A 14,123-nucleotide genomic window follows, 5' to 3' on the forward strand; every position below is an offset into this window, starting at 1 on the left:
ATTGTCATTAGAAATTGATTTTTGCAATTTGAAATTTTTCTAAATTCTTAAAAGTCCTGCTAGGGCCTTGTGTTAGTCCCTGTTTAGCATTTCTTTTAGTGTTTAAAAGTTTGTGAAAAGTTTGAATTAGATTCTAGAACTAGTTTTTAGATTCTTAAAAAGTATTCCAACTTTTAGAAGCATAATGTCTAGTACAGATGTGAATGTGGTGGAACTCGACACCACACCTTACCTCCATCTTAAGATGAGGGAGCTAAGGTCACTCTGTAAAATAAAGAAAATAGCAATGGGCCCCAGACCTTCCAAACTACAGCTCCAGGAGCTGTTGTCAGAGTTTGAAAAGGCCAACCCCTCTGAGGATGGCAACTCAGAGGATGATGATAGTGACTTGGAGGGTGATTCCCCCCTACCAGTCCTATCTAGGGAGGACAGGGCCTCTCAAGCCCTGACTCCAAGCATAATAGTCAGAGATGCTGGCTCCCTCACAGGAGGGACCAACCTCTCTGAAATCACTGAGGATAACTCCAGTGAAGAGGACATCCAGTTAGCCAGGATGGCCGAAAGATTGGCTTTGGAAAGACAGATCCTAGCCATAGAAAGGGAAAGACAAGAGATTGGCCTAGGACCCATCAATGGTGGCAGCAACATAACTAGGGCCAGAGATTCTCCTGACATGTTGAAAATCCCTAAAGGGATTGTAACTAAATATGAAGATGGTGATGACATCACCAAATGGTTCGCAGCTTTTGAGAGGGCTTGTGTAACCAGAAAAGTGAACAAATCTCACTGGGGTGCTCTCCTTTGGGAAATGTTCACTGGAAAGTGTAGGGATAGACTCCTCACACTCTCTGGAAAAGATGCAGAATCTTATGACCTCATGAAGGGTACCCTGATTGAGGGCTTTGGATTCTCCACTGAGGAGTATAGAATTAGGTTCAGGGGGGCTCAAAAATCCTTGAGCCGGACCTGGGTTGATTTTGTAGACTACTCAGTGAAAACACTGGATGGTTGGGTAACTGGAAATTAAGTGCATGACTATGTTGGGCTTTATAATTTGTTTATGAAAGAACACATTTTAAGTAACTGCTTCAATGAAAAGTTGCATCAGTATCTGGTAGACCTAGGTCCAATTTCTCCCCAAGAATTGGGAAAGAAGGCAGACCACTGGGTCAAGACTAGGGTAACCAAAACTTCCACTGGGGGTGACCAAAAGAAAGGGGGTACAAAGCCTCCCCAGGAGAGAGTGGGTGACACTAGAAATAAAGAAATAGAGTCCTCTGTAGGCCCCCAAAAACCAGACCAGGTGGGTGGCCCCCGAGACACAACCCAAAACAAAGGTGGGTACCAGGGTAAGAACTGGGATGCCACTAAGGCATGGTGCCATAACTGTAGACAGACAGGGCACCACACCAAGGACACTTCTTGTCCCAAAAACAAACCCCCTAGCAAAATCCCAGGGGTGACCAGTGTAGCCATTGGGGATGACTTCTCAGATGAGGAGGTCTTCATAGCCTTCAACTGGAAAAAGGGCCCCACAGGTGAGTTGGAGATTCCAGAGGGAAGTAGACACTTCCACCACCTACTGGTGAATGAAATCCCAGCCACTGCCCTGAGAGACACTTGTGCCAGTCACACTATTGTGCATGACAGGCTGGTGTTCTCAAACCAGTACATCCCAGGTGAGACTGCCAGAGTAAGAGTTAGCCCAGACAGGGTCACTGATAGGCCTGTGGCTTTTGTGCCCATAGAAGTGGGTGGGACTTTTAGCTGGAGAAGGGTGGTAGTCAGTACTGACCTCCCGCTTGATTGTCTCCTTGGAAATGACTACCCAGAGGTTAGTCGGAGCACAGGAGAGGAACTGGTCCAGGGCCAGTCATCTCCCAAGGACTCTGGAGGTGCTACTCCTGCAGTAACTGCAAGTAGGCCCCAGAAGAAAAAGAAAGGAAAACAGAGTAGGAAAGGTGGACAACCTTTAGCCAAGGTTCCAGCAAGCCAGGGAGATTCTGCTCCAGTAGGGGAGAACTCCAAAAATGGCACTGTTAAAGTCCAACCTGACCCACAAGAAGTCCTGGCTAGTCAGGCAACTGTTAAGCCTGAGTGGGTGGCTCCTCAGCTAACAGAAGAAAGAGTGGAAGAAGGGTGTTTACTACAAGATGTGGTAACCCCCCACTCTAATACAGCAGACAGGCACCCTGAACCCAAAGAAGCCGGTAACTTAGCTAAAGGTGTGGTTCTGGGCACTGACAGCTGTCAGTGGCCTCTGCTGGGTGTTAACTTTATGGCTGCACTATCCTTGGCATGGTGGTCGGACCCCATGCCAAATAGCAAGTTAGGCCCCCTGACCCTGTTGGTCATGGTGGGGTTACTCCAGCTCTGGGTAACCTCTTTGGGGGAGCTAGGGGTGACCCTGGCTAAGATAAGATTAGCAGAGGTGGATACCTCTAACCCCAAAATAGAGATAATGGTTGGAGACATTAAAAGCACAGACAAGAGGCAGTTCAGATTAGGTCCTATCACTGTGGAAGTGGGTCAGTTCCCCAGAGGGAATGACCTGAACAGGAGGATGTAAGGCAGAGTAGGCCCTGCAACAAACCAGCCTATTTCCTCTACTCTTCCTCGCCTGACAGACTAGGAAGACTCTCCCAGCTTTGGCTGAGTCTCCTGGCCTGTGGGCTGGGGGGGGGCTTGTGTAAAGAAATGGCTCCCTGTTGCAGTTACCCCCCACTTTTTGCCTGATACTGATGCTGACTTGACTGAGAAGTGTGCTGGGACCCTGCTAACCAGACCCCAGCACCAGTGTTCTTTCACCTAAAATGTACCATTGTCTCCACAATTGGCACAACCCTGGCACCTAGGTAAGTCCCTTGTAACTGGTACCCCTGGTACCAAGGGCCCTGATGCCAGGGAAGGTCTCTAAGGGCTGCAGCATGTCTTATGCCACCCTAGGAACCCCTCACTCAGCACAGACACACTGCTTGCCAGCTTGTGTGTGCTGGTGGGGAGAAAATGACTAAGTCGACATGGCACTCCCCTCAGGGTGCCATGCCAACCTCACACTGCCTGTGGCATAGGTAAGTCACCCCTCTAGCAGGCCTTACAGCCCTAAGGCAGGGTGCACTATACCACAGATGAGGGCATATGTGCATGAGCACTATCCCCCTACAGTGTCTAAGCAAAACCTTAGACATTGTAAGTGCAGGGTAGCCATAAGAATATATGGTCTGGGAGTCTGTCAAAAACGAACTCCACAGCTCCATAATGGCTACACTGAATACTGGGAAGTTTAGTATCAAACTTCTCAAAATAATAAACCCACACTGATGCCAGTGTGGGATTTATTACAAAATGCACACAGAGGGCATCTTAGAGATACCCCTGTATTTTACCCAATTGTTCAGTGCAGGACTGACTGGTCTCTGCCAGCCTGCTGCTGAGAGACGAGTTTCTGACCCCATGCGGTGAGAGCCTTTGTGCTCTCTGAGGACAGAAACAAAGCCTGCTCTGGGTGGAGGTGCTTCACACCTCCCCCCTGCAGGAACTGTAACACCTAGCAGTGAGCTTCAAAGGCTCAAGCTTCGTGTTACAATGCCCCAGGGCACTCCAGCTAGTGGAGATGCCCGCCCCCTGGACCCAGCCCCCACTTTTGGCGGCAAGTCCAGGAGAGATAATGAGAAAAACAAGGAGGAGTCACTGGCCAGTCAGGACAGCCCCTAAGGTGTCCTGAGCTGAGGTGACTCTGACTTTTAGAAATCCTCCATCTTGTAGAAGGAGGATTCCCCCAATAGGATTAGGGATGTGCCCCCCTCCCCTCAGGGAGGAGGCACAAAGAGGGTGTACCCACCCTCAGGGCTAGTAGCCATTGGCTACTAACCCCCCAGACCTAAACACGCCCTTAAATGTAGTATTTAAGGGCTCCCCTGAACCTAAGAATTTAGATTCCTGAAACTACAAGAAGAAGAAGACTGCTGAGCTGAAAAACCCCTGCAGAGGAAGAACAGAAGACACCAACTGCTTTGGCCCTAGACTTACCGGCCTGTCTCCTTCCTTCCAAAGAAACCTGCTCCAGCGACGCTTTCCAAGGGACCAGCGACCTCTGAATCCTCTGAGGACTGCCCTGCTTCAAGAAAGACAAGAAACTCCCGAGGACAGCGGCACTGCTCCAAAAGAACTGCAACTTTGTTTCAAGGAGCAGATTTAAAGACCCCTGCAACTCCCCGCAAGAAGCGTGAGACTTGCAACACTGCACCCGGCGACCCCGACTTGACTGGTGGAGAACCAACACCTCAGGGAGGACCCTCCGGCGACTCAGAGACCAAGAGTAACCAAAGTTGTCCCCCCTGAGCCCCCACAGCGACGCCTGCAGAGGGAATCCCGAGGCTCCCCCCCTGACCGCGACTGCCTGAACTCCATTTCCCGACAGCTGGAAAAGACCCTGCACCCGCAGCCCCCAGCACCTAAAGGAACGGAACTCCTGTGCAGGAGTGACCCCCAGGAGGCCCTCTCCCTTGTCCAGGTGGTGGCTACCCCGAGGAGCCCCCCCCTTGCCTGCCTGCAACGCTGAAGAGATCCCTTGATCTCTCATTGAAAACCATTGTAAACCCGACGCGTGTTTGCACACTGCACCCGGCCGCCCCCGCGCTGCTGAGGGTGTACTTTTTGTGCTGACTTGTGTCCCCCCCGGTGCCCTACAAAACCCCCCTGGTCTGCCCTCCGAAGACGCGGGTACTTACCTGCTGGCAGACTGGAACCGGGGCACCCCCTTCTCTCCATTGAAGCCTATGTGTTTTGGGCACCTCTTTGACCTCTGCACCTGACCGGCCCTGAGCTGCTGGTGTGGTAACTTTGGGGTTGCTCTGAACCCCCAACGGTGGGCTACCTTGGACGAAAAACTGAAACCTGTAAGTGACTTACTTACCTGTGAAACCTAACAATACTTTACCTCCCCCAGGAACTGTGAAAATTGCACAGTGTCCACTTTTAAAACAGCTTATTGTGTTTTATGTAAAAAGTATACATGCTAATGTAATGATTCAAAGTTCCTAAAGTACTTACCTGCAATACCTTTCAAATGAGATATTACATGTAGAATTTGAACCTGTGGTTCTTAAAATAAACTAAGAAAAGATATTTTTCTATAACAAAACCTATTGGCTGGATTTGTCTCTGAGTGTGTGTTCCTCATTTATTGCCTGTGTGTATGTACAACAAATGCTTAACACTACTCCTTTGATAAGCCTACTGCTCGACCACACTACCACAAAATAGAGCATTAGTATTATCTCTTTTTGCCACTATCTTACCTCTAAGGGGAACCCTTGGACTCTGTGCATGCTATTCCTTACTTTGAAATGGCACATACAGAGCCAACTTCCTACACCTACGTTCCCATTAGGTCTATTTAACTTACAAATTTCTTTATGATTTGTCTTAATTCGTCAATATATAACCAAAATAAAATAACTTTTTAAATAAAAAAAGAAACAAAAAAATTGTAGCGTAGCTCCTTAAGTGCTCAGCGGAAACAGCCCTCTTGTCAATATTTCACGCTTAAGCCTTCATAACGTTTTCCCCACAAAAGATTTTCAGTCCAAATCTGCATCCATTTTCCCCATGTATTGGGGACTGTAAAGGTATCCAGAATTTTTGGTTCTGCCCAGAGGAACAAGGGGGAAAAAAAAAAGTGATGCAAAATGTAGTACTGTGCGCCAGAAGGAATGTGGATTGTTTTCTAAAAATATAATCTACAAAACGTTTGCTGTGCTAAAATGAATCACTTCCAAGCTTTCAACAACAGTAGAAAAGTAATCTTTTCACCACAGTTGTTTCCATTTTCGAAGGCGTGGTCAGTAATTTCTATTTTTGCATTTTATGTCAAATTGTAAATAGTGTTAGGAAGAGGTGTGAAACCCATTAACGCACACAGAAAACTATACATTTCTAAAGTCTCTACAAAGTTCTTAATTCGACAAAGGCTCATGTGTGTAGATAATTCATAGCTTTCGCAAACAAATTGCTAAAATAAACAAACTAAATGTGCGAATCATTAGCATTTTTGTACCAAATGTCAATCTACATATGTAATACACCGTTATGTTTGTCAGACCCTTTTTGGTAGCACAGATGTATGTTTGTTAAGATTTCCTGAACCATCAACCAGACCTATAATGATTTTTCAATGTGTTTCGAACATACATCAATTCATACAGGTAAAGCTCCTGAAGAAAATGGGTATATGGTCATTAAATGTATTCTGATTTTACCCATACTATCTGGTGATGATTCTGAAGGCATTGTACACAATGTGTTCTTTTAAGTACACTGTACTACATTTGGATACCAAAAACGTAGCAAAATTCAATAAATAGAAAAGTCTACTTTACACATCGTATCCACCATGTGCATGTGGTCCTACTGCATGGGATAGAAAAGACCCAAAAATACACCACAGCAAGGTGAGTTTTTCCATTTGAATTACATCAATTGTTTGTATAGATGGTATTCTAGCAAGGTTGTAGTTCGATTATTTCCCCCTTTAAAAATCCGTAATTTCTTAAAAAAACAAAAAAGCCACCTTACAGCTAGCTCACCTGGCTAACATGGTTATACACATTGCCACCAAAGACTGCTATCATTCAAATACAGACTATTATTTTTTTTTGCCATGATATATTTGAACGAGATCAAGGCATATTATAAAGAGGACTGGTAACAACAAAGGGCAAGCAAAAAATGAAAATGTGTACTTTTACACAACTATTTCACACTTCTGACCTTTCATTTTAACTAACATATTTCTCAGAGATTGGTACATTGCTAGAAATATTTCAGATAGGTGGTTGTAGTCGAATGGCCAAAGCTGGCTGCTCACACATTAAATGGGCAATTTTCATTCTTATTGTTTGATAAAGTTAGGTTAACACCACGGAAGGGGAAATCTCATAACCATACTGGCAATCCAAGACAATGGTACATGGTAAGAATGTGACCTAAAGTCATCACCTAAATCATGTGATTTCCAATGTTTTTTTCTGATTTCCACCAGAACGAGCCCCATCGTCTCTCAGGCTGCAGCCATCAAAAGTTATATGGAAACAAACAAAAAACACAAAGATGGCATTACACTAACCTCTTTTACGTCTCTGCGGGAATGATGCACTCGCTAGTTTAAGGGTTGTCTCACTTTTTCCATGAACACCAGCTTGCTCCCTTGAGGGTGGACGCTTCGGTTCTGGAACGACCCGTGTTGTTCGTCTCAAACTTACCACTTTTTTGGTAATAGGGATGACAGTTTTCGGTGCAGACTTCTTTCGCTTTTTGGCACTTAAAATGGCTCTACGAAGCTTCTTTTTAGATTTTGCTTTTTTCAGGCTCTTGTTTTCTTTGGTTCGCTTAGCACAAGAGCTTTCTGTAACTACATTCTGCTCATGGGTACCATTGATTTGAACCACACCAACTTCCATGTTATCCTCCACTGTTTCTTGGGGTGTTAAAGAAGAAACATCTATTTTAGGACTCTGATTGGGAAAGGAATACGTGGATACGCTACAGCGAGCAAAAAGCTCCACAGCCTTGGATATTTGCAAAGCATAGATGCTTGAATTTGAGATATATGTTCCCAGCTGCGAGAAGCCCAGCTGGCTACACACTTCAGGCGTTGGAAAGTCAGTCCACATGTCAAAGTAGAGTGGGGAAGAGGTGGTGCTGCTGCTGGTGCTTTGTGGGTCAGAAGGTGACAATGCATCCTTTCGGAGTCTTACAAATTCTTGAAAATATTCTTCAACCTGAGCACCCCTGTGAATGGACTCTGCTAGTTGAGCTTCTTTCGCTTGTCGCAGTGCATATTTTAGAGCCGGCAAGAGGCTAGTTACTGTGGCTGACATTTTGTTTCCACGTTTTCCAATGTTAACGTCTTCCATATCTATATTCCATAGTAAAGAAAACCAATGCAGAAAATATTAGTTACAGAACATTTTAAAACATAGCTTGCAATATTACAAAACTTTGCTACAACAGTTCACACTATACATTTATACATTAAAAGGGCTGCTGGGACATGATCTCATATCACTTGTTTAAAAGGTAATATTAGGTTTCTCTCACATGCCATTGATTGCCAGCTATGGTTACTGTTGTTGATTTTGATGCAAGGGACAACATCGTTGCCCAAAGGAGGAAAAGCTTCAATCAAAAAATAAGATCTCTTTGATAAAGCAGCTTCATTTTTGGTACAGTGTTTGAAAAACAAACTAGGACTAGTGCTGTGAACATTTTTACAAAGACCTCTGATAGGGCATTTTTAAAAGGATGATCAGAAGGGATTTATTTCTGGCTGAGATATATTAAGGCAAACCTCAATGTGCTATTCACTTGTCTCCAGATTTGCAATTAGAGTCACTAGACACAAAAAAGCACCTGAATGAATCATTCCAAACAAAATAAGAAGACGTAATGTAGTATTTTCTACAGATATTTTTTCAGTATTTTTGTCTTGAAATATAATCTCATTAATTGGAATTAACTGGTTACTATTACAGTGACTGCAATACCAGGAAGAACTGGCCTTACAGCCCAACCCTTTTCACCTTTATCAAACCACTTAGACCAAGCATTTTGTGTTTTTTAAAAGTAATAACACTGAAGTAAAGATGTGCTTCTATGTGGATTATCTACTATTGAACACCGCCATTTGCTTTCACAACTTGTGTGTGGCAACATCAGAAAGTTACTTGATTGCAAATCTAGTTCTTCCCTCAATGTATAAAAGGTAGAATATCTGAGAGCATGCACGAGACACCAGCATACAATTCTTTCATACAAAATGAGAATGTTTTCCAATCTAACCAAATTAGCACAAAACATGCCCAAGAAGGAAATATTCACTGTCCTTTTGCCAATGAGCCAAAATACAAGTAAAAAAAACTGCATTTGGTTGAAAACACGACTTTAAAAGCAGCGTACCGTGAGACTAAAACAGGAAATGAAACTCCAATGTAAACCATACACAAATTAGGATGTAAACTCTGTGTCTTTACAAATCCTTAAGACTGCACTTTCCCATCATGCCTAGCAGGATGTCAATTAGGTAGTTCACTTTTGGAGCAAAGTGAAGATACATTCACATTATCCAGTTCAAAATCTGTGGCCCTAAATGAGGGGGGGTGGGTGGAGCTTTCATGAATTCAGAAAGTATACCCAGGTTGACGAACTAGAATTACAAATAACTGTTTCTTCTTTACTATGCATTTCTATCTGATACTCATAAAAGTTAAAATAGACTAGCAAAATAACCCAACAGTAACTGTGTGATCAATGCACAGAACTGAAATCTTAGGCAAGCAAGTTATGTGAGTGACCCACTAAAGTATTTGTCAGCGTCCAGACAATAATGTTACACTAACGTATGAACTGATCTTACAAATGTTGGGAGTGGTGACATTTCTTATCAGAGAAGCAGTGCCAATCACTTGTAAAAAGGGTTCTCTGCTTACTGTGAAAAGACTGTGTAAGGACTTATCAGCTTTGTAATAACCAGTAACAATATAAGAAATGATTTATAGATATGGTCTGTTTGGAGCAAGCTGGGTCTGTCCGTACAGCATCATGACTGTCACAGAGCTGTTTGACCTTACAAATCGTTTTAGTTTTATTCAAATAATAATATAATGCAATTTTGACATCAAAAGTATATAATGATCTCTCTGGGAACGTTGGATTTGGGGAAAACAAAATAGTCTGATTTGTAAATCGGAAACACTTTTTTTAGAGAAAGGGGTATGTTCTTTATTACACTTTATTATAATGGAAAACAGTGTTCAATTCATTGGCACACACAGCCTGAAACGCACTCACATTCCTTGCAGATGTAATAACCATTAAAAAACAACCTTTCATGAAAGGCGCTGTTAATCAGCCTCATGGACTGTTTGAAAAGGAGGATCTGTTAATTTAGAGATTATCATATTTCAATTCCCAGGGAGGAAAAAGCCTTCAATTGGAGGAAACACTTTCCTTAAATACTCGAGTAAATCTTTAATTTCAGGAGTAGAGAAAACGATGCTTGAGACGCAAGCGGTGATGGAAGACAGGCATAAGCAGGTTATTTTGCATTTTGTTTGGCTGTAAAAAAGTTAATTTCTTGATGTCCCCAACAGTAGGAGATGTCTGCAAACACTTCCTCATTTAAAAGCAAATCGTTCTGCTGTGACAAATGACAACTCAATTTTGTTGCTTTTGTGCTTTGCAATCCTTGACGGTTCAGGTGTTTCAGTGGATCACCTCTTGCTAACAGCCAATGCAAAGTGATTGTCAGGAAGAACATAGTTGATATATGGTTTGTCTGAAGTAGAAGAGAGCCTGGTGACATCACTGACAGGAAAGACTTCAGTGCCAGGTGAACTGCCATCAACTAAAATATGCTGATGCAATACATTTTCTGTGCAGAGGGCAACAAACAAAAGTTAAGATTGCCCATGTAAGCATCATCCCATCCAGAGAAGCATTTGTAAACACTGTCTATGAGGCAAGCAGAAGATGGAGGAGTACACAAGACTGAGGGTTTTCTTCATGTACAATCAATGCAAGTGCTGCCGATCATGAGATGACACGTAGTTTGTGTCCTAATTTCTTGTGTTCTAAAACCAATATTCTTCCACACATTCTTGCAGGGAATTTCATGTGTAGCCTTGCATCCAGGATCAGAAAAATGCATTGAAACTATTGATTACAGAAGCGAGAAAACGACCAACTGAAGGTCACTGAAACAGTCCGAGTCGAAGGCATGTCTGATTTATCAAACAACAATTCTTAAGACAAATAAACTTTATATTTCTGTATGTACACTAGGAAAGCTCTTAAGTGCAGAATTATTTATGTAGGAAGTAATGATGATTTTTTTATATTCAGCTGCAGGCCCAACTTGAAGAACAGGTCTAGTGTAACTGGTGGCCCCGAAGAAGATTTGGATGAGAGAAAATCTTAATCAATCAATCTTCCACCTGTGAGTAAATAAGCATTCCTTATCTCCAGGGGTATGCTGGTACTACCGAAGCATCCTTTGAAAAAGCACTGGGAGCGGACTTCAAGCCAAAAGTATCAGGGTACCCCTGTATGAGCAGGGTATCCCTACAAACCCCAGACTCAATTTTCTGGGCTCTGTAAGTGCGGGGAAGGCATCTTAAGGTTTGTAGTGGACATTGGTCAACACAAGTGGTCTAATTACATAATGCCTTCTCCGAACCTAGGCATATTTGGTATCAAACATGTTAGACTCATACAACTACGCTGATTCCAGTACTGATTGCATGATCCCATGTACTCTGGGGATTCCTTAGAGAATCACCCAGTTCTGCCTCTGCAGTCTTACAGGGTCTGGCTGCCAGCCTATGTTGCTGCCGACCCCAGAAACTGTTCTGCCCTCCTGCTGGTGAGCCTAACTCAGGCAAGGGAAGGCAGAACAAAGGATTTCCTGCACGGAAGAGGAGTGACCACCTCTCCCTTTGAAATAGATGTCTATGTGCTGGGATGGGGTGGCCTCTGAACGCCACCAGACTTGCTTTGAAGGGCACATTTGATGCACTCCTTGCATAATCCGATTATTATTATTTCAGGAACCTCTGTTCCCACTTTGGCACAAAACCACACAAAGGAAACAGGAATTACCACCCCCTGTCCAGTTCCTCCCATAGGGAGGTGCAAAGAGCTCTGCCAGGTGGCCATTTGATTCTGCCATCTTGGAAACAAGGTTGGTAGAGGCCCCTGAGAGCATCTGACTGGTTAGGCCAGGTAGATGACGTCCCTGCCCCCTCTGATAGGTGGATCATTGCAGAGTGTGAACAAACCCTTTTTAGGGTTACTGGAGGACTGCCTCAAGGGTGGGTCTAAGATTATTTGAGCAAGACTCTACACCATGAACTCTCTGCAAGACTCTTCTGCTCCTGGCCAATGGAACCGCTGCTGGTCTGCTTTGGAACTGAAACAAGACTGTATCAATTTGGGAGGGCTCCTACTGCAACATTGCTACTCCAGATCCTACATGATTTCTGCAACACCCTTGGCTGTGCATCCTCCAGGGACACAAGGACTCTGTTTGCATCCAAGAAGCAAGAAGGAATCTCCCTTGGAGTGAGGGAGTCTCTGCTGAATCTGCAAGCACCTCAAGACAATGACGACTGGCTGGTGGATCCTGCTGTCCAATGGACATTGAAAAGCTTTACAACATGGGTGGTGGTTCTATGGTCCTCTTCAGGTCCCTCTTGTCTTCTGATCCACTTGGGAGACTGTGGGCCCCTGTTGCAGCCACTGGACAGGAACCCCTGTGCACCGCGACTGTTACTATTGCCAAGGCTTGTTTACTCTTCCTCCAAGGAAATCTTCAGGCTTCAAGAAGCCCCAGCCACCAGCACTCTGCAACTCCCGGATCAGCTTCCACTCTGCAGCTCTTGCAACTTGAGACTCCTGTTTGTTGTGCTGTTGAGGCCTCTCTGTGATTCACTCTGCCTGCCACCAGTGGTTCACTCGTGGGGGCTCCATCGACTCTGGCTGGCTTTCAATAATGCTGAAGACCTGCTCTGACTCTCTTCCAAGGGTCGAGTCACTAGGACATTGCTGGTCCTCAAATACCTACAACTTACCTTGTAACTACTATTTGCCATGGCTTGTTGGAGGCCCTGCTGGTCACTGACCCCCTGCACTCTGGCGACCAACATGGGACAGTTTGTGGGTGACTCCAAGGATCTCCAGCATTCCCTGGACACCGCAGCTGGACTTCTCCTTCACCGTGCTGCAGGAATTTCACCTCCAAGAGGGTGGGCTTTGCCTATCTGCACCACCTGCAAATTTCAGAGTGGTCTGTACACTGCACCCTTCTAATTTAGGTTCCTCTCGTTTGGAATCCACCTTTGGGTTCCACCGACCTGGTCCACGGGTCGCAACAGCATCTGCGCAACCGAGGCTTCCAATGACTCCAACACCTGGGCTCCCTGTGTAGGTACTTTGGTCTTCTGGGTATCCACATGTATGGGCACTCTCCAAACTTCTTTGTGCCAACTGGTTTCCTCTGGTCCACTGGGGAGGAGAAGGGTCCTGGATCCATACAAATCCAACCGCGATAGTAGTCCTGTGTTAGCCTATGGGACACCTGACTCAATAACAACTCTGCACCCAGGCGCGTTTAGGTTTACAGTTACTCACTTCTGGTATTTTCTTACTCCCCAAGCCTCTGGGATCCTAACAAACCTACCTAGTTTGGGAACCTCCATTCTTATACCACTTTCTTAGTATATGGTTTGGTCCCTCAATAAGACCCCATGAATTTCTATGCTATTTCTGATTGTTTCTAAGTGTAAATTTTGTGTGTAGATCTCTCCAAGTGGAGATATACTAATGTTAGCATAGTCTTTAGTGCTGCAATAGGGAAACCTTTATATTTGAAACAACTTGTGTGTTTTTTCTTGTTTACTGTTACTGACTGACTATTGTGGTATTACTAGTGCTTTACACTCCCCCTAGATAAGCTTTAGCTGCTCACCACAGCAACCGCTAGAGAGCTCTTGCTATCTGGACACAGATACAAGCAATGTACAGAGTCACATTCTCAACGGTTAAGCGAGAGACATGAAGTAATACGAGAAGGGGAGTAGAAATAGATGATGTAAAAAGATATATGGGGCAGGGAGATAAGTAAAGTAAAAAATTAATATAAGATAGTCATAAGGAAACATAAGGAGAGGTAGAAAGAGGACGATCTAGGTAGAGAAAGAGATACAGAAAAATGGGTGAGGTTATAGTGTGTGGAAAAGAGAAGTAGAGAGGGGGAGACAAATGTAGAGAGACGCAGGGGAGTACTGCGAGGCAGAGGGATAGGTAATGGAGAAAAATGTGAATTAGAGAGCGGTAAAGGCAGCAAAAGGTAGATAGACAGATTTGAAGAAAAACACAGATGAAGGGTAGAGATGGGTGAAATGAGAAGACATACAGGAAAATGGGTCATGTAAAGAGTGTAGTGGAGAAGAAAAAAGTTGAGAGGGGTGATGGATAGAAGGACAAATTTGATGTAGAGCAAAAGGAAGTTGAGAGACCCAAGTGAAACAGAATAGAGAAAGAGAGTTTAGGCTTATACAGATGCA

The 14,123-nt window shown here is 44.2% G+C and overlaps 1 protein-coding gene across 3 annotated transcripts in view; it reads right to left on the reverse strand.

Moving 5' to 3' along the window:
• TASOR2 (transcription activation suppressor family member 2) overlaps positions 1 to 14,123 on the reverse strand; it is a 759,889-nt gene that overhangs the window by 561,754 nt on the left and 184,012 nt on the right. For all 3 annotated transcript variants that reach the window (XM_069229296.1, XM_069229295.1, XM_069229294.1), the window contains exon 14: positions 7,127 to 7,918. In XM_069229296.1, coding sequence (XP_069085397.1) covers positions 7,127 to 7,918 — 792 coding nt within the window. The remainder of the gene's footprint in view (positions 1 to 7,126; positions 7,919 to 14,123) is intronic.

The sequence above is a fragment of the Pleurodeles waltl genome, chromosome 4_1, assembly GCF_031143425.1.
Source record: "Pleurodeles waltl isolate 20211129_DDA chromosome 4_1, aPleWal1.hap1.20221129, whole genome shotgun sequence".
Classification (NCBI taxonomy): domain Eukaryota; kingdom Metazoa; phylum Chordata; class Amphibia; order Caudata; family Salamandridae; genus Pleurodeles; species Pleurodeles waltl.